Raw genomic sequence first — 21,556 nt, 5'->3', positions numbered from 1 at the left:
TTACCGCTGTAATGTATAACCAGCTGTCTTCTGGTATCAGCTGTACTGTCCCCAGCTGTACTTTGTCATCAGCTGTAACATGTCATCCGCTGTAGCATGTAACCAGCTGTACCCAGTGCGTACAGCATGATCATAACACAAACACCGATCATCCACTGGAGGGGGGGTCTACTCCCCCCCCCCCTAGTACATAGGTCGGGGGGCCATCTTCACACCTCGACCACATGACCTGACCTCAACTGTTGCCGTCTTTAGGTAGGGGGGAGGGGGTTGTGGGGGGGGGGGCTAAACCACCGGCAACCTGGGAACCAGCAGGGGGTCAGGTCCCACGGGGGATTAATATGGTCAAGTGACCTGGCCAAGGCCACATGCGGGATTCCCCAGGGAGGTACCCACGGGAGACCAGGTGACCCTCAAGGAAAGCCAGGTCACCTGAGACAAGGTTATGAGTGGAAGGTCAGGACACCTGGGGAAGACCAGGACACATGGGAAAAGCCAGAACACCAAGGGGAGGACTAGGGCATCTGAGGAAGACTACAGGACACATGGGGAAGAGCACAGGACACCTGGGGTAGAGCACAGGACACCTAGGGAAGACCACAGGACACATAGGGAAGAGCACAGGACACCTGGGCAAGACCACAGGACACATGGGGAAGAGCACAGGACACCTGGGGTAGAACACAGGACACCTGGGGAAGACCACAGGACACCTAGGGAAGAGCACAGGACACCTGGGGAAGACTACAGGACACCTGGGGAAGACCACTGGACACCTGGGGTAGAACACAGGACACCTGGGGAAGACCACAGGACACCTAGGGAAGAGCACAGGACACCTGGAGAAGACCACAGGACACCTGGATAAGAGCACAGGACACCTGGAGTCATCCGTGAAAAGGATTACCATCCATGAGGGATAGGGAGAATGACGTCACTCCTAGCAATAGCTGGGCCCTGTCACATTCACCTCTCAGCCCTCCCTAAGCAGCAGAAATAAAAACCAATTATTTGTTCAAAGAGAAAGCGACAGCTCTGTGGCCCCCGGGGCACAAGTGTGGCCCTTAGTGCTCACACCTCATGGCCACACCAGGTGCAGCCGTGTCTCACTAAGTGTAGGGACATACAGAAGCGAAGGTGCCGCCACGAGAGGGACGACGGAGCGGGGGAACGGGTGCATGTCACACATCAGCGACAACAGTGGCAGTACATGAAGGTGACTCCCTACGACACGACAGATCTGTCGCTGTCGACGTTTAGTGGTCTCTGTAGAACAAGTGTTGCTGTAATGAGAACAGATGTTACCGTACCGAGGTCAGGTGTTCCTGACCCTTCATATCAGGTGTCACTGACAGCTGACTAGTCTCAGATCAGCTGTTTTGCGACACATTCGCCCGAGACTTTCTTACTTGCAACTCCATCAACCGTGGCGAACCGGTTTTCCTTGTGGTTCGCAGTGACGTCTAGTGACGGTGACGGGCAGAGGAGGAATCACTTCTAACAAAGGCGAGGGAGCTAGCCATACAGTGAGGCTAAGGGCGCATAGTGAGGCCAAGGGGGCCACAGTGAGGCCAGGGGGCCATAGTGAGGCCAGGGGGCCACAGTGAGGCCAGGGGGCCACAGTGAGGCCATCGTCAATACTGGAATGTGTATTTAAAGCACTCGTACCCTTCCGCGCGCGCGCGCGCGCACGCACGCACGCACACACACACACACACACACACACACACACACAAAACCATACACAGAGTAAAGCATTGAGAGGAAGAGGACCAAACAGACAGACAGACAGACCCTCACACACACATCAAATATTTCCAAATGAACCACCCCACTTCCCCCCGTCTCTCGTCCATCTGCCGCAGGAGCATCGACACCTCAAACCGACCAACTCGACTGCACATCGTCGAACGTCGACACCACCACAGAAGTCTGGAACACTACTTCGACCCCCAACACTACACGCCCCTGTATCCAACCTTCTAATTCCCCTTACACTCAAAAGAAAAAGAAAAATACTAAAGAGGAAGTTAAGCGAGAGGAACTCAACGCCAGAAGACGAACCAGAGATCCCACACATTCTTCCATCCAGTTGTTCACAATAACGTTACTGTCAGCCACAAAGTCTGACTGGACGGACCCCTCCACCTGGCTAGGGGATTTCAATGCCAGTTATGGAGAGTTCCAGAGACCGAGGTAGGGAGACGGGGTTGGAGGGACGAAGAAACGGTAACTCCTGGAAAACACTGGACCGATAGAAGGAAACAGTGATTCCTGGAAGACACTGGACCACTGGAAGGAAACCGTGATTCCTGGAAGACACTGGACCCGAACTTCCTAACTGACAGTCCTTAACGTAAACAAACCCTTGCGTTTCCCACGACGGTTCCAATGTCCTCTTCCTCGTTATCAACCACAAGACGACCCTCTTGTTCCCGTCCCTCCACACTGTGTTAATCACCATCCCCCCCCCTCCCCATCCCACCCCCACCACCACGGCAGTTTACGGTTAGAGTGGAGAATGGTGAATTGGTTAGTTGGTTTGTTTTAGACTTATATCTACTGTAACTTCCAGGGTCAGTGGAAGGCCGCCGGAGTCTAGCCACAATAACATTCATCAAAATCCTTCAACATTTTCTTCAGGCGCTGATGATAAATGTCAGCCCACATACATGTACACACTCGCTATGCATATATGGCTCTTGAAGCCGACGGAAGATCCTGAATTGGACATATTCTTCGGCGTCCGGTCAGTGAGATGCGTCTATGGCCTTACGGGGCAGTCTTCTAACCCCGGCAGTTCGGTCTACCACCCTACTAGTCCAGCTGGCCTGATCCAACGAGCTGTTTGACCTTCTGTCACCAGCTGGGGTGTGACTGGGGCTCTGCCTGCACAGGGTACGCATCGTCTGGCATGGCTGAAGAATCCTCAATGGATGGAAAGAAGTGCAGGGGTCGACGAGAAGCGTCTAGCTTCCGAAAGAGTCCATCATTTCTCTGCTACTTGCACGGAGCGCAGCATGGGAGCCGCTGGGGACCCACAAAGAGAGATTCATGAGATTACGCAATAATGATAAAAAATAATGACTTCACAAATAACTGAAAGCTGAAGATAGATTTGAAAATATAAGACCTCATTTCTGCCTCCGTCCAGCAATCAAACATTACCTCATTCCAGCAGTAACTCCTGGAATGGTGTGAGGGGGAACTCCTGCTTTACTGCCTCGTACGCTGGGAGGAAAGGAACTCCTGCTTTACTGCCTCGTAGGCTGGGAGGAAAGGAACTCCTGCTTTACTGCCTCGTACGCTGGGAGGAAAGGAAGTCCTGCTTTACTGCCTCGTAGGCTGGGAGGAAAGGAAGTCCTGCTTTACTGCCTCGTAGGCTGGGAGGAAAGGAAGTCCTGCTTTACTGCCTCGTAGGCTGGGAGGAAAGGAAGTCCTGCTTTACTGCCTCGTAGGCTGGGAGGAAAGGAAGTCCTGCTTTACTGCCTCGTAGGCTGGGAGGAAAGGAAGTCCTGCGTATACAGGAGTCTACTCTGAAGTGTTACAGGGACCTCCCCGGCCGTACACAGAAGTCGACCCTGATGTGTATATATACACGCTTCAACACTAGGGAAAAAAAAAATACTGAGTTTAGGGTCGAAGGTCCACTCATCGAAGTGCTTACAATGTGCCCATTATCTTGATCGCCCCTGCATATAGGACCCTGCCTCTCTATAGGGGCGTCAGGAGGGCTGATTATACAGGGACCCTGCCTCTCTATACGGAAGAGGCGGGGGGGGGGGGGGCTTACAGGGACCTTTCCCTCGTGCCTGATGATAAACATAGATGGAATCTTCACCCTATACAGAACATCGAACCGTGGGTGACAAACTCGCCAAAGATCAAGGCAGATTCTAGGTCTTGTTATGCTCCAGTCGATCAATATACAGTACGAATAACAAGCACATAATATATATATATATATATATATATATATATATATATATATATATATATATATATATATATATATATAGGAATAGTTTCGAAGGCACGTCTCTAGGCTGTGCACAAAAAAACAATACATAACACATAAAGGTTGAAATAAGAAAATATCTAACCCAACAGATGCCTCTCTTATCTATCCTTTCCATACTCTTGTATCTTTTTAACCCATATCTCTCTGCTTCAATCCCCCGGCCCACACGCCACACACCTAGTCTCTAACCAGTTCTTAAAGCCTAGTTACGTAACACACACACACACACACACAATACCACATACCTTCCCCCCAATATATATATATATATATATATATATATATATATATATATATATATATATATATATATATATATATATATATATATATGGCATTGCAAAGCATGTACTTATCTCGGTTATCTTGAAGCAATACACGACCTTCAAGGATAACACGATGGTTCTCCTTCCTGGAGGTATATCTCTCGTACTGGTTATCTCCAGGACAACCCAGTGCTGTCTCACGGGGTATGGGGGTGCTTACACACACACACACACACACACACACACACACACACACACACACACACACACACACACACACAGAGAGAGAGAGAGAGAGAGAGAGAGAGAGAGAGAGAGAGAGAGAGAGAGAGAGAGAGAGAGAGAGAGTGGTGGGTGGTGGGGTTAGCAGACATGGCCAACAAACACTGGCTCTCACTTTCCAACACCTGGCATGTAACGTACAACTCCTCTCTCTCTAGTACGAAGGCCATCTGTCCCCTCGGCTAACAACCCCCCCGCCCCATCCAAGAACACACTGCTCATTAACCCTCTCCTTCCACTCCTTATCTGTTCTCTCCTCTGAAAGTTAAACTCAAATTATCCTTCTTTTTCTCATTTCATATGTTTATTTGCCAGTTGTGCAAAGACAAAGCATTTCAAGAATAGTATGGATGAAGGGTGAGTGGCTCGGGCTCGTGGAGGCAAAAACAGACCCTATAGGATACCACTTTGTGTGTAAATAATAATAATAATAGTAATAATAATAATAATAATAATAATAATAATAATAATAATAATAATAACTATAATAATAAAAATAATAATAATAATAATAACTTTCTAAAATGGGAAACAGACGAAGGAGTCACGCGGGGAGTGCTCATCCTCCTCGAAGGCTCAGACTGGGGTGTCTAAATGTGTGTGGATGTAACCAAGATGTGAAAAAAGGAGAGATAGGTAGTATGTTTGAGGAAAGGAACCTGGATGTTTTGGCTCTGAGTGAAACGAAGCTAAAGGGTAAAGGGGAAGAGTGGTTTGGGAATGTCTTGGGAGTAAAGTCAGGGGTTAGTGAGAGGACAAGAGCAAGGGAAGGAGTAGCACTACTCCTGAAACAGGAGTTGTGGGAGTATGTGATAGAATGTAAGAAAGTAAATTCTCGATTAATATGCGTAAAACTGAAAGTTGATGGAGAGAGATGGGTGATTATTGGTGCATATGCACCTGGGCATGAGAAGAAAGATCATGAGAGGCAAGTGTTTTGGGAGCAGCTGAATGAGTGTGTTAGTGGTTTTGATGCACGAGACCGGGTTATAGTGATGGGTGATTTGAATGCAAAGGTGAGTAATGTGGCAGTTGAGGGAATAATTGGTATACATGGGGTGTTCAGTGTTGTAAATGGAAATGGCGAAGAGCTTGTAGATTTATGTGCTGAAAAAGGACTGGTGATTGGGAATACCTGGTTTAAAAAGCGAGATATACATAAGTATACGTATGCAAGTAAGAGAGATGGCCAGAGAGCGTTATTGGATTACGTGTTAATTGACAGGCGCGCGAAAGAGAGACTTTTGGATGTTAATGTGCTGAGAGGTGCAACTGGAGGGATGTCTGATCATTATCTTGTGGGGGCTAAGGTGAAGATTTGTATGGGTTTTCAGAAAAGAAGAGTGAATGTTGGGGTGAAGAGGGTGGTGAGAGTAAGTGAGCTTGGGAAGGAGACTTGTGTGAGGAAGTACCAGGAGAGACTGAGTACAGAATGGAAAAAGGTGAGAACAATGGAAGTAAGGGGAGTGGGGGAGGAATGGGATGTATTTAGGGAATCAGTGATGGACTGCGCAAAAGATGCTTGTGGCATGAGAAGCGTGGGAGGTGGGTTGATTAGAAAGGGTGGTGAGTGGTGGGATGAAGTAAGATTATTAGTGAAAGAGAAGAGAGAAGCATTTGGACGATTTTTGCAGGGAAAAAATGCAATTGAGTGGGAGATGTATAAAAGAAAGAGACAGGAGGTCAAGAGAAAGGTGCAAGAGGTGAAAAGGAGGGCAAATGAGAGTTGGGGTGAGAGAGTATCATTAAATTTTAGGGAGAATAAAAAGATGTTCTGGAAGGAGGTAAATAAAGTGCATAAGACAAGGGAGCAAATGGGAACTTCAGTGAAGGGCGAAAATGGGGAGGCGATAACAAGTAGTGGTGATGTGAGAAGGAGATGGAGTGAGTATTTTGAAGGTTTGTTGAATGTGTTTAATGATAGAGTGGCAGATATAGGGTGTTTTGGTCGAGGTGTGCAAAGTGAGAGGGTTAGGGAAAATGATTTGGTAAACAAAGAGGTAGTAAAAGCTTTGCGGAAGATGAAAACCGGCAAGGCAGCAGGTTTGGATGGTATTGCAATGGAATTTATTAAAAAAGGGGGTGACTGTATTTTTGACCGGTTGGTAAGGTTATTTAATGTATGTATGACTCATGGTGAGGTGCATGAGGATTGGCGGAATGCGTGCATAGTGCCATTGTACAAAGGCAAAGGGGATAAGAATGAGTGCTCAAATTACAGAGGTATAAGTTTGTTGAGTATTCCTGGTAAATTATATGGGAGGGTATTGATTGAGAGGGTGAAGGCATGTACAGAGCATCAGATTGAGGAAGAGCAGTGTGGTTTCAGAAGTGGTAGAGGATGTGTGGATCAGGTGTTTGCTTTGAAGAATGTATGAGAGAAATACTTAGAAAAGCAAATGGATTTGTATGTAGCATTTATGGATCTGGAGAAGGCATATGATAGAGTTGATAGAGATGCTCTGTGGAAGGTATTAAGAATATATGGTGTGGGAGGCAAGTTGTTAGAAGCAGTGAAAAGTTTTTATCGAGGATGTAAGGCATGTGTACGTGTAGGAAGAGAGGAAAGTGATTGGTTCTCAGTGAATGTAGGTTTGCGGCAGGGGTGTTTGATGTCTCCATGGTTGTTTAATTTATTTATGGACGGGGTTGTTAGGGAGGTAAATGCAAGAGTTTTGGAAAGAGGGGCAAGTATGAAGTCTGTTGGGGATGAGAGAGCTTGGGAAGTGAGTCAGTTGTTGTTCGCTGATGATACAGCGCTGGTGGCTGATTCATGTGAGAAACTGCAGAAGCTGGTGACTGAGTTTGGTAAAGTGTGTGAAAGAAGAAAGTTAAGAGTAAATGTGAATAAGAGCAACGGTTATTAGGTACAGTAGGGTTGAGGGTCAAGTCAATTGGGAGGTAAGTTTGAATGGAGAAAAACTGGAGGAAGTAAAGTGTTTTAGATATCTGGGAGTGGATCTGGCAGCGGATGGAACCATGGAAGTGGAAGTGGACATTAGGGTGGGGGAGGGGGCGAAAATCCTGGGAGCCTTGAAGAATGTGTGGAAGTCGAGAACATTATCTCGGAAAGCAAAAATGGGTATGTTTGAAGGAATAGTGGTTCCAACAATGTTGTATGGTTGCGAGGCGTGGGCTATGGATAGAGTTGTGCGCAGGAGGATGGATGTGCTGGAAATGAGATGTTTGAGGACAATGTGTGGTGTGAGGTGGTTTGATCGAGTAAGTAACGTAAGGGTAAGAGAGATGTGTGGAAATAAAAAGAGCGTGGTTGAGAGAGCAGAAGAGGGTGTTTTGAAATGGTTTGGGCACATGGAGAGAATGAGTGAGGAAAGATTGACCAAGAGGATATATGTGTCGGAGGTGGAGGGAACGAGGAGAAGTTGGAGACCAAATTGGAGGTGGAAAGATGGAGTGAAAAAGATTTTGTGTGATCGGGGCCTGAACATGCAGGAGGGTGAAAGGAGGGCAAGGAATAGAGTGAATTGGATCGATGTGGTATACCGGGGTTGACGTGATGTCAGTGGATTGAATCAGGGCATGTGAAGCGTCTGGGGTAAACCATGGAAAGCTGTGTAGGTATGTATATTTGCGTGTGTGGACGTATGTATATACATGTGTATGGGGGTGGGTTGGGCCATTTCTTTCGTCTGTTTCCTTGCGCTACCTCGCAAACGCGGGAGACAGCGACAAAGCAAAAAAAAAAAAAAAAAATACTACTACTACTACTACTACTACTAATAATAATAATAATAATAATAATAATAATAACAATAATAATAATAATAATAATAATAATAATAATAATAATAATAATAATGGCTTACTGCCTTTGGTATAGTCAAAGGCTGATACTAATGGAATCTATACTATATATACAACAATAAATAGTGGGATTATTAATTAAAAGGGAGGCAGTAAATAATCTTTACACATATATTCATCTAAGATTAACACTTATCTAAGAATCACTGTTGATGTTCACAACGGCTGGGAGACTGGGCTGTTCTAGTTGCGGTCTGTACTACTAGCTCGTACGGGCAGTGTGAGTGGCTGTGTAAAACTGCAACTAGCGGACGATGGATCTCAAGGCGATGGGAGACGGTGGTGGGAATGGCGCACAGTAGCCACAACCCGAACCATGTTTGTGTGATTAGTATTTGTAATTACACATTCTTCTTAACACTGTACACACACACACACACATTCTAGTTTGTGTGTGTGTGTGTGTGTGTGTGTGTGTGTGTGTCATTATAAAGGGATGGCATACAAGGGTCACACGGGTCAAGCGAGGGCAAGAGGTCACAGCATATCTTGGATAGTTAGGCTTATGGCATGTGATGGTAAACAAGGACAACGAGGGAATGTGCTTGTACATGAGGCACTTCAATATACACGTGTTGGTACACACGAACGCTGGCAGTGATGAGCGCTAGCAGTGACGATCGCTGGCAGTGACGATCGCTAGCAGTGACGATCGCTGGCAGTGATTAACGCTGGTAAGGACGAGCGCTGGCAGTGATGAGCGTTAGCAGTGATAAACGCTGGCAGTGACGAATGCTGGCAGTGATGAGCGCTAGCAGTGACGAACGCTGGCAATCAAGGGGGAACATAACAAAAGTTGACAGTTCAACACAAGATCAGAAATCTGGTGGCACCCCTTATTATAGGGTGGACGCAGAAGAAACACATGACACATCACCTTCACTAAAGGAAAAAATCTAAAAAAAAAACGACAAAATCTTCACTAGGGTCTACGACGAAGCACGAACCCCAAAATAAACAACAGAAGGCAGAAACTGATTATAAATGTCCCTCTTGTTCTCCTCTTGCGGTCAGCCGTGAGAGCCATCTACCGCAGGTCTACAGCTTCATTTTTTCCTCCTTATGCCCAAAATCCTGTGTGGAGTCCCTCAGGGACATTGCTCGACGACGCTGCTCACAATGCCTCGTTTCATTGCTAAATCCACTTTGCTAACCGACAACTCCAGCCACCTGTACCGTTTCCTTCTCTTTAATCAACCACCAGGGTGTTTTCAGCCTTATCTACGTCATACCCCGCACCTTCTGTCTTATTCTGAAGGATCTACTGTCCTACAGGAAGTTAAATACAAGGAAGAGCTAGTAAAGTACCGAGTTTGTTATTATACCAAATAGAGGTAGCTGGCATCACCGCCCCCCCCCCCCCCCAAGCCTGTATAAACAATCATCCGGGCGACTGGCGCAGTCTTCCCCTGGGACCTTGAACCACCTTTACGCTCACGATACGCCATACACACACCTGAAATGTCCCCACTGCTTCCTGAAGCATCACAAAACGAAACATACAACGAACCCATTCGTCATCACAAGACTCTGGCGATGAGCGAAAAGTATTTCGTGGCAGCCTAGGTCACGACGAAGACAGCAGCGATGGACTGAAACGCGGCTGTTCACATCGGGGTCAGCCAGCCAGGGAGGGAGACGCGCTTAGAGTGGGGATGCAGCAGGCCTGGCCAGAAGCAAGTGTTTCTTATGCACCAGAAATACACAGGAAGGAGAGTCGACCCCGACACCCAGCTCAAGCCTGCTGGCGGGACGAGAGTCCTCAAGGGTCCCTGCTGGGACCAAATGAGCCACCCCCTTTATTTCGATATTCCCAATATTTTGCTACGCTTTCTACTCGCCTCCGTTAAAACCAAACCACAAGCCCTTGGCCCATACAGTCACAGAAATCATGTCACAGTTCAGTTTAAGCAAATACATTCTGTCTTCACTGATTAAGCTTCACATAAAGTGTTAACACTAATATAGACTCCATATATACTTAAATATAGCACTGATATAAGATCTATACACTGTATATCAAAACTTAAAAAATAATATAGCCTCTATATACACTTTAAACGGTTAGGATTGATATAAGTTCCAGGAGTCAACCTAATATTAATGGAGACAACCTAACTGATGGAGAGAACCTAATAGTGTTAGAAATAACCTAAGTGTTGGAGACAACTGGTGGAGATAACCTAAGTGTTGGAGACAACCGAACATTGGTGGAGACAATCTAATAGTAATGAAGACAAACTAATAATGTTGGAGACAACCCAAGTGATGGAGAGAACTTACCTCCTTAGTGGTGGGGGTGGGCTGCGGTGCGCCGCCCGTGGTGTTGGTGGAGGAGGCGGTAGGGGTGCTGGCGGAGACGGTGGTGGAGCTGGTGGTGGTGGTGGGGTTGGTGGAGGAGGGATGTTTCGCCACCTGGAACAAAAAGAGACATCTTGTGTTAGCCACATGTTACAACCAGAGACCCGATACCCACACCTGGTGGAGCAGACGACACCAGGGAGGGAGGGATGGTGGAGACGATACCAGGGGTGGTGGAGATGAGACCAGGGGTGGTGGAGACGATACCAGGGATGGTGGAGACGATACCAGGGGTGGTGGACACGACACCAGGGGTGGTGGACACGACACCAGGGATGGTGGAGACGATACCAAGGATGGTGGAGACGACACCAGGGGAAGTACCAGTGGGTAACAGGAGTAGAGGGAGACAAGGGAAGTACCAGGAGTACCAGGCGGTACCTGGAGGGGAGGAGAGAGAGGGTTGGTTGGAGGTTTCAAGGTAGTATAATGAGAGGTAGGCCGGGGGAGGGGGGGGAAGAGATCCTGGGGAGATCAAGTGAGAATGATGGTACTGGGGAGCTGGGGGAGTCACCTGGGGAAGGGGGGAATGTGGGGAAACACCAGGTAAGGGCGAGCGAGAGGCCCCAAGGTAGGGGGGTGGGTGAAGGAGCTAGAAGAGAGGGGGAAGGGGGGGGGGTCGTCTTCTACACAAAAATACACGCAGCGGGGTTAGAGACAACACCTGAAGGTGGTAGATTCAGGGAAGGGGAGTGAGAGGACAATGATGTGAAGCTCACACACACACACACACACACACACACACACACACACAGTTTCAACAATCATGTACCACAACTGAGGCAGACGTGCAGTTAGGTGCCAATCCTATCTTCGGTATTATATTACACAAAAGACTACCTTACTCGTGCGTCGTATAGCTCTATCGCCCCCCCCCCCCCCAAGGCGTTGAGGATACTTCTATGATCACATACATCACATATCAAGGATCACATACATCACATACGCTCTCATTATGTATGTGACCCGGGAGGGATCGCTGCCTTAGTCAGTACTCGCAAGTCTTTTTTCCGTTAGTTTGTCTGTGTTGTGGGGGAGGGAGGAGGGGAAAGGCAGTGGACCTGGGGGGGGAGTCACGAGGAGCGTGAGGAGGCGCTGGCGGGCTGGCTTGGGGAGGGGAGGGGGGGGGGGGCGGAGTGAGGGAAGGGGGAACAGAGGTCTCTGTCACTATCCCCCCCTCCTCTTCCCTCCTCCTCCTCTACCCCCAGCCAGCCACATTCACCCCCCCTCAACCTCCACACCACACCCCCCCCCCTTCCTCCCAACGCCCAGGCATTCATTGTATACCATTTCCTCTTAAGTATATACACGTACGGGAGGAGGGGAGGGGGTTAAAGGTCGTCATCATCATCATCATCTCAGGTCATCCGATGCAAGAAAGGATTAAGAGAGAGAGAGAGAGAGAGAGAGAGGGGGGGGGGCAGGGCAACTCACTCTCACGCACACAAATGCAACTTTGGGAGACGCGGATTAAGTTGTTAAGTCTCAAGGCTGCTGCAGATTTATCTGGATAGCAAATTCTGGTGCTGTGTCAGTGAGATAGAGAGAGAGAGAGAGGGGGGGGGGTGCGTTGCACACCACCCTCCCTCCTTCCCTCCAGCTCCTGGGATAGGCTGGGGAACCCTGGTCTGGCCAGTGAGAGGACCTGCACCACTTCTCCCAGCTCCCGTAGGACGCTTGCCCCTCATGTTGTAGGTAAGAGCCACATCGAACTCAGGCAGCTGGTGAGTTCGATGTCCTCCAACAGACCGTGGCAACGTTACCTGATGATTCCATCACCCGAGCACGACTCTCGAGCCTTATACAATCACGTCGTAACCTCACTAGCGTATGTGAGCCTTGTATCGACCAACCTCTTGTGGTAATCCTTTCCCTCTTGTCTCTTGGCTGGCGTCTATGGTGTGGGCAGGCCCTACCAGCTTTGTGACCTCTGCAGTAGCGATGTATTCAACAACTTTAACCCTATGTACATATTGTACATATGGAAGGTACATACATTCCATATCTTTAAGAAATATGTATGAGGAAACTGTTATAAGCCTCAGAGGCCTATAAAAGGCACATGAACCCTCTATATCCAATCAGCAGTCCTTATGTGGTCTATTTCTGCAGCTTTCCCAGCCTATCTGCTATACCCTCCATGATAAGGTTACTGTGCTGTGCCCTCCAAGCGTTACCCTACAGTTGGATTCCACAATTATAAGTTGATAAATCACCCACAACCGGTTATCAGCGTCAAGTGATCAGAAATCCATCTGACCACAAGAAATTAATGGAAGGAATTACAAACCAATGATCGGTCTAATTAATCTCAGGGACTAATATGTGGGCAAGAGGGTGACATACCGTCTCTCCGATTTCATGGACAAGTGGACATGTTCTGGCCTCCATCTCTCTATTCATCAAGGACACGAACTTTACGGATGAGGTCGTTTAACGAATGTATCACGGACGTAGAAGGGTAAGGGATGGGGCGATGAGGCGGGGGAGATATACAGCCGAAAGAGGGACATTTATGGGGTGGGATGCCAAGCGGGTTTCTGATGGACACATCTCACATGGACGTCTATTACCGTAAGGAATCACGGACAATATGAACACACAGCTAACAGACCGAAACTGGCGTAGTAAAGGACATACATGGACATATCACGGACGAACGGCGGCCGTGTAGAGCGGTCAAGGACGAGGTGAGGTTTTCTCGCTCCTGCTCCGGGGTTACCGACACTCTTTCCCACATCGTTCAAAAATATTGGAGTCAATCATTCCAGCAAGGGGAAATATCTCCACATTCAGGTTTGGGAGAGAGGCCCTTCCAGCATCCGCCAATGTGGACTGAGCGACGAATCTATCGGGTCCTCAAGTTACATAACCCAGCCAGTTCGAAAACCTCTGAATTCTGTCCGATTGATGTAGTCTCAACTGGACCAGTTCTGTGGATCCGCAATGACATCATCTCTGGCTAAGTTTGCACACATATACCCGTTCGCCTCTAGATAGGGGCCTACATAACCACCACACCCTAGATGGTCTTGTAACCTTTGATGATCCTTGTCCTGAGTCTTTTTAAACTTCATCCAACACCATCAGTATATACTTGTGAGCTTCTCTCCTGTGTGACCCACTTCTGGTCCTCCGTCTCATGGAATTGTGCTGACACTTTTGTCTTAAGCGCTCGACATCTCCAAAGCAATTACCAGGATGTGGCGTTAGTCTTTGCCTTCCAAACTATCTTCCTTTGGTGTCGCTGCTTCTCTGTTCTCTAATGCATAACTTCCTCTCAAGTCGCTCCATCACAGTCGTCATCCATGGAGCGACGCGTCCCTCTCCTATCCGAACAGTGGTGTTCCTCAGGGCCCTCTGCTATCACCTACTCTCTTTCCTCAGTAAATGATCTCTTCTGCTTCTAACTTAATTCCTTCTTTCGCTGATGATTGAACTGTACACACTTCAAATCACTTCTCCTCTCCTTCTCCCTTTAATACTCGGTTTCTCTCGTACTGATTATGTTTCCTTTCTCTCAACTCTGACCTGTACACAGCATTTCGGATTACGGAGGCAGTAACCTTTTAAAATTTAAGTGTTGAAACGCAATTTCTCCCTCTACGTCTTCTTAACACTCATTTGGATCCCTCTGTCCAATTTCAAAACACCACACTTTAACATCTAATCATAACAACATGTTGGGCATAGCTATCTCCTCCACTCTGCATCAGGGCCCCATAAAAGCTATGAGTGAAGCAGAGATGTAGCAAGTACTTTTCCTCTGAGCAGCTGTTTCACACCCCCAGGACTATCATTTGCCCGAGTATGGAACACTGTTCACACATCTGAGAGGAGGAGGTTCACCCTCCACCTATGAACAGGAGTGGAATCAAAAACCTTCCGTCTCGCGAATTCTCCAGGCACCACCTAGCTTCAACTTTCCCCCTCTCCATACGCCGCTATGTTCCTGCTCTCTCTCTCTGTCTACTCTATAGGTATTACCCTGGCCACTGTTCTCCTCCTTATGTGTCCCAAGCCCCAAGGTTTGGACCCGTGGCACGCGTAAGGCTGCTGCTTCCCACACTTTCTATGTGGCGACAGACCACTCGAGGATTGGCTGTTACGATACCTCCTTTCCTCGAACAGCTAAGCTGTGGGAATCTCTTCCGTCTTATGTATTTCCCTCTTCACATAACCTTCCTTCCTTCAAGAGTCAGGTCTACAATCATTTATGGAGTCCTGATTAACTCCTACTTTCTCAACTTTTGTTTTCCTTTCATTCGAGATGCCCTTGATTTGGGCATAATTGTCCAAAATCTTTTTCACTCCATCTTTCCACCTCCAATTTGGTCTCCCACTTCTCCTCGTTCCCTCCACCTCCGACACATATATCCTCTTGGTCAATCTTTCCTCACTCATTCTCTCCATATGCCCAAACCATTTCAAAACACCCTCTACTGCTCTCTCAACCACGCTCTTTTTATTTCCACACATCTCCCTTACCCTTACGTTACTTACTCGATCAAACCACCTCACACCACACATTGTCCTCAAACATCTCATTTCCAGCACATCCATCCTCCTGCGCACAACTCTATCCATAGCCCACGCCTCGCAACCATACAACATTGTTGGAACCACTATTCCTTCAAACATACCCATTTTTGCTTTCCGAGATAATGTTCTCGACTTCCACACATTCTTCAAGGCTCCCAGAATTTTCGCCCCCTCCCCCACCCTATGATCCACTTCCGCTTCCATGGTTCCATCCGCTGCCAGATCCACTCCCAGATATCTAAAACACTTTACTTCCTCCAGTTTTTCTCCATTCAAACTTACCTCCCAATTGACTTGACCCTCAACCCTACTGTACCTAATAACCTTGCTCTTATTCACATTTATTCTTATACATATATATATATATATATATATATATATATATATATATATATATATATATATATATATATATATATATATATTATCCCTGGGGATAGGGGAGAAAGAATACTTCCCACGTATTCCCTGCGTGTCGTAGAAGGCGACTAAAAGGGGAGGGAGCGGGGGGCTGGAAATCCTCCCCTCTTGTTTTTTTTTTTTTTAACTTTCCAAGAGAAGGAACAGAGAAGGGGGCCAGGTGAGGATATTCCCTCAGAGGCCCAGTCCTCTGTTTTTAACGCTACCTTGCTAATGCGGGAAATGGCGAATAGTTTGAAAGATATATATATATATATATATATATATATATATATATATATATATATATATATATATATATATATATATATATATAAAGTAAGTTATAAGGAGCCTCCTGCTTTACGATCTACTTACTAACTATAACTACTGGTGGCTCAGAGCCCTGCACTCTCCTGCTCTGCCTCCAGAGTCGTAATAATGAACGTTAACCGTTGGTGTCCTCCAGCAAATAACCTCAGTCCCAATCAGGTCGTCTGTCATCTATCCTTCCCATGCGCCAGTGCACATACCCGCGTCCTAGTACAACGCTAGGGGGTTGTCAGGCTTCAACAGCACAAGAGGGAGGGAGGAGAGGAGTGAGGGGGGGGGGGAGGCGTGGCTCTGCCATTCCTGCAGAGGAGGGTGAGGCGTGAGCGCAGAGCGGTGGTGATGCCGGCTGGTCGTGTACGTGAGGCCGCACTAATGTACTTGATGGGCAGAGGGACTCCAGTGCCTCCCTCTCCCGCATCCCTTGACCACCCTACCACGTGGTGCCCACCCTGCCACGTGGCTGCCGTCCCCAACCACGTGCTCGCTTTCACACGCCCCTGCTGACGTCGTATGGAACACAAGAGCAAGCTGGGGGTCCCTGCAGCACGCTGGCAGGGGCCTGTCCAAGAGGGTGTGTGTAGCTGCCGGTGTCTTAAAAAGAATACTAAGGCTGTATGGCAACATATCGGGAGACGTCATCAGACATCAGAGAGACGAAAAGATAGTCAGTCCGCAGTTTACCCAGCTGTTCATCCTCCTCTCGGGACTTCAGCTTGAGTCTATATATATATATATATATATATATATATATATATATATATATATATATATATATATATATATATATATATATATGTATAATCACAACCATCTGGGACGGCCACAACAGCATGAAGAGGCGTTACTTGCATTTCCTTGCGTGAACTGACTTGTCACGAATCCATGGCCTGTGCATGACCCAGCCACAGAAACAAGACCGGCACACCTGCGACATCAAACAGTCGTCTGCACTTACACACGACCTCACCACAGAACCGTGTCAAAGGTTCTGTGGTTCCAACACGATGGAGTTACGTGCCCTCCATACCACCTCTCTAAACACTAGTGTCTCGCTCGGCTGAGGAGGGAAGTAAGACTTTCCATATTGCTTCTATCAGACGCAGAGAGGGGAGTGCCCGTGGCCTCTCTCTGGCATCATCCCTGGAGTACTGTTTGTGGGGACGAGAGAGAGAGAGAGAGAGAGAGAGAGAGAGAGAGAGAGAGAGAGAGAGAGAGAGAGAGAGAGAGAGAGAGAGAGAGAGAGAGAGAGACCGTCCGCACAACAGGAGCAGCTGGTGAGGTAATAGCTGCTGCTTCATTATGAGGTCCGTCTGCTGCACTCCTTCCTTAATGGATCCATCCCAGTTCCCAGGATGGGCCCGGCCGCCTGGTGAGGGGCGTGGCGTCCCATGGGCAGGACCCTTGTGTTCTCATGCGCCCCATGACGGGACGTCCCTCGGGCAGGACTAGCGCCTCCTGCAATTTTCTAGCATGACAGATGATGCCATTCGTCCTCTGGTGCCACGCTCGCATCACCTCACCTCACTTCATCTAGGACTGTTTTCAACCATACACAAACGTTTTCTTTTAAGTATTCCTCTACATTTTTATCTCTTCCCCTGATGGTAAACTAAAGAAGCTTTCTAGATTTCTTCTACAGCTCACGTCTTTCTGGGTAGGACCGTGGTGTTCTGGCGGGCTTAATAACTGTGTGTCTCGTTGCGAGGCTCTTAATGTTCATTACGAAGTTCATTACGAAGTGCTTTCTCTTTATTTAATTTGTAGTCATTCTTACAATACCATGACATCTCTCTCTCTCTCTCTCTCTCTCTCTCTCTCTCTCTCTCTCTCTCTCTCTCTCTCTCATCTGAAGTTCGTGGTAGGTTCCTTCAGCCATTCATGGCAGTTCATAAAAAATATTATTCCCTCTCTTCCATCCTTCTCATAACGTTCTTCTGAATATATATATATATATATATATATATATATATATATATATATATATATATATATAAAGTGCATATAAGCGCGCACCTCCATAGAACATACAAACCTCCAACAGCCAGGATCGAACCTGGGACCCCTGTGAGCGAGGCAGGAATGCTAACCGTTAGGCTATGGGCCTGGCTAACAGGAAACATCTATTCGAATACTAAGTACTCGAATACCCTTCGTCTCACATTGGTGAGCAACGGGTTCTGTACCGGTTATTTCCCAACAGGCGCACATAGCCAGCTGATAGCATTACATATAGCTTTCCGTCTCTCGACAAAAGTTCTCATTATCATACCAGTCGTAAGTGAGAGAGAGAGAGAGAGAGAGAGAGAGAGAGAGAGAGAGAGAGAGAGAGAGAGAGAGAGAGAGAGAGAGAGAGAGAGAGAGAGAGAGAGAGAGAGAGAGAGAGAGAGAGAGAGAGAGAGAGAGAGAGAGAGAGAGAGAGAGAGAGAGAGAGAGAGAGAGAGAGAAGAAAGCAATGTCATAATCTGTCTTGGCCAAGCGGGGTCACAACCCAACCCAAGGACTATACAGATTAAACCTTACACAACACACACACACACACACACACACACACACACACACACACACACACAAACACACACACACACATACACACACACACACACACACACACACACACACACACACACACGCACGTTGGGGCTGATCGTTCAAGACGTCGTAAGACGCACAACAAAAAATTATTAACAACATATTAACAATAGATTTGCTATCCGGAGCCTCACAGCCTCTACCATTGCCTGTAGCCACAGCCTGTGGCCATAGCCTGTAGCCACATGTGGCCATAGCCTGTGGCCCCACCTGTAGCCACAGCCTGTGGCCATAGCCTGTGGCCCCGCCTGTAGCCATACCCTGTGGCTCTGCCTGTAGCCCCGCCCGTGGCCCCCGCCTAGTGCAGCATCTTATATAAAGGACACTTACCGTTCCAAGATGCAAGTCACACTCCCAAAGTCAACCTCTTCATCACACACACACACACAAACACACACACACACACACACACACACACACACACACACACACACACACAGTACAAGATGACGTAAGTCTGTGACTACACCAGTCTGAAGTTAAACAGATCGATGGACAGCCAGATAGATAGATATATAGATAGAAACGAAGAGTGATATAGACATGTGAGTGAGTGAGTGAGTTAAGAACGTCGTCAGGACAGTTAGACCCAGTGGAATAGCAACATAAGAAAGTGTCAGAGATGTTCCTTAAGAGGAAATGAGAGGGAAGAGCTGGCTGTGGAGGGAACAGTCCAGCGTCTGGTAGAGTACAAGAGCTGGCTGTGGAGGGAACAGTCCAGGTATTCACCAGGTAACCAGGTTGTTAAGTGGTATCACCATGTATTCCCCCTGGCCTCAAGAGATTACCAGTCACTCCCACGGTACTCCAGGGAGACGAGTCTGTCTGGAGGGGATGAGATTATCAGATTTCGTCCTTGACAGAGGTAAAGGTGGGTGTGGATTCCGTGCCCTACTACCCAACATGGCATTATGACGTGTGGGATAAGAGGAAGATCTTTCCTCCTCTCTCCATTTCCCTCTTATGTTCTCAGTACGCCAGGGGAACTGGTGGCCCTCGAAATGCTATTTGCATAAATTTAACACAATAACACAATCTTTTTCATCTACTTCACAGATGGTTCTTCCTTTTCTTTTCCTGGGTCCCATAGGACATTTTGAGGTTATGATCTACATTTGGCAATTCTTGAAGCAGGTTTGCTTTCCAATGCTGGACGGCAGAGCCGCCACATCACGAATGAAAGATGTAAAAAAAAAAAAAAAAAAAAATACAGTATTAACGTCTGGCGATCATACCTTCAGCGAACAGTACAAAGCAACAGTTGCCTCTTCCAGGACGACAGTCGGCTGGATCTTGCGGACCTTCAAGTACACAGGAGGAAAAACAACAATGATGACGTTCTTTGTGCAAGTGATACTCACGAACACTGAGGCTGTACTCTCTATCTCTGTCTCTGGAGTGCAATGAGAGAGAGAGAGAGAGAGAGAGAGAGAGAGAGAGAGAGAGAGAGAGAGAGAGAGAGAGAGAGAGAGAGATCACGTCATAACTAACGTTCGAGAAATTCTTTTAAGACATGGCCGCGACTCTAAACAAACAAACCCGCTCCCTTTACTGGCACGACGGGCACCTGTGGAAGACCCCAGCCACAAGCATTACCACTGCAAACAACGAGTTGCCACGACCACTTGATCCAAATAACTGTAACGCTATGGCGCGTCCAGTGAATGGCTGTAGAACCAGACTAAGCCTGGCTGTGCGGGCCGCGTCGACCAACAGACTGGTCAACAGACGCCCCTCACTCACCAACAGCCTGCACTCAGCCCGAGCTGTGCCTCCTACAACCCCCCCCCCCCCCACAGATAAGGTGTGTGTGTGTGTGTGTGTGTGTGTGTGTGTGTGTTACAATCAGCCCATCTAAACTTACATGTATATACCCATCCACCTACATACATAGCTACCCACACCCACATCTACTTACCCACCCACACCCACATCTACTTACCCACCCACACACTTACTCAACCCACCCACATGACGTATTCGCTTATATACGGACGGGTTTCTCTCTAACGCCAAGGAGTCAAGTACCATTAATTACAATGACTGGGTTTACACTCCAATGTCGATGGCAGTTGTATCCTACTAAAACTACAATTACTACTACTACTGCATCTACAAAAACCACCACCACTACTACTGCATCTACAAAAACCACCACCACTACTACTGCATCTACAACAACCATCACTACTACTACTGCATCTACAAAAACCACCACCACTACAACTGCATCTACAAAAACCACCACCACTACTACTGCATCTACAACAACCATCACTACTACTACGGCATCTACAACAACCACCACCACTACTACTGCATCTACAAAAACCATCACTACTACTACTGCATCTACAACAACCACCACCACTACTACTGCATCTACAACAACCACCACCACTACTACTGCATCTACAACAACCACCACCACTACTACTGCATCTACAACAACCACCACCACTACTACTGCATCTACAACAACCATCACTACTACTACTGCATCTACAACAACCACCACTACTACTACTGCATCTACAACAACCACCACTACTACTACTGCATCTACAACAACCACCACCACTACTACTGCATCTACAACAACCACCACCACTACTACTGCATCTACAACAACCACCACCACTACTACTGCATCTACAACAACCACCACCACTACTACTGCATCTACAACAACCACCACCACTACTACTGCATCTACAATAACCATCACTACTACTACTGCATCTACAACAACCACCACCACTACTACTGCATCTACGACAACCACCACTACTACTACTGCATCTACAACAACCACCACCACTACTACTGCATATACAACAACCAACACCACTACTACTGCATCTACAACAACCACCACCACTACTACTGCATCTACAACAACCACCACCACTACTACTACTGCATCTGCAACAACCAC

General features: G+C 47.4%; 1 protein-coding gene across 1 annotated transcript in view; it reads right to left on the bottom strand.

Annotated features, from left to right (window-relative positions):
• The window catches only part of LOC139748233 (uncharacterized), a 51,875-nt gene that overhangs the window by 18,651 nt on the left and 11,668 nt on the right, over positions 1 to 21,556 (bottom strand). Inside the window, exon 2 of the mRNA XM_071661097.1 lies at positions 10,678 to 10,809. Coding sequence (XP_071517198.1) covers positions 10,678 to 10,809 — 132 coding nt within the window. The remainder of the gene's footprint in view (positions 1 to 10,677; positions 10,810 to 21,556) is intronic.

The sequence above is a fragment of the Panulirus ornatus genome, chromosome 73, assembly GCF_036320965.1.
Source record: "Panulirus ornatus isolate Po-2019 chromosome 73, ASM3632096v1, whole genome shotgun sequence".
Classification (NCBI taxonomy): Eukaryota; Metazoa; Arthropoda; class Malacostraca; order Decapoda; family Palinuridae; genus Panulirus; species Panulirus ornatus.
Note: the sequence above shows the minus strand (reverse complement) of the source record. Positions and strands in the feature narration are given on the sequence as shown.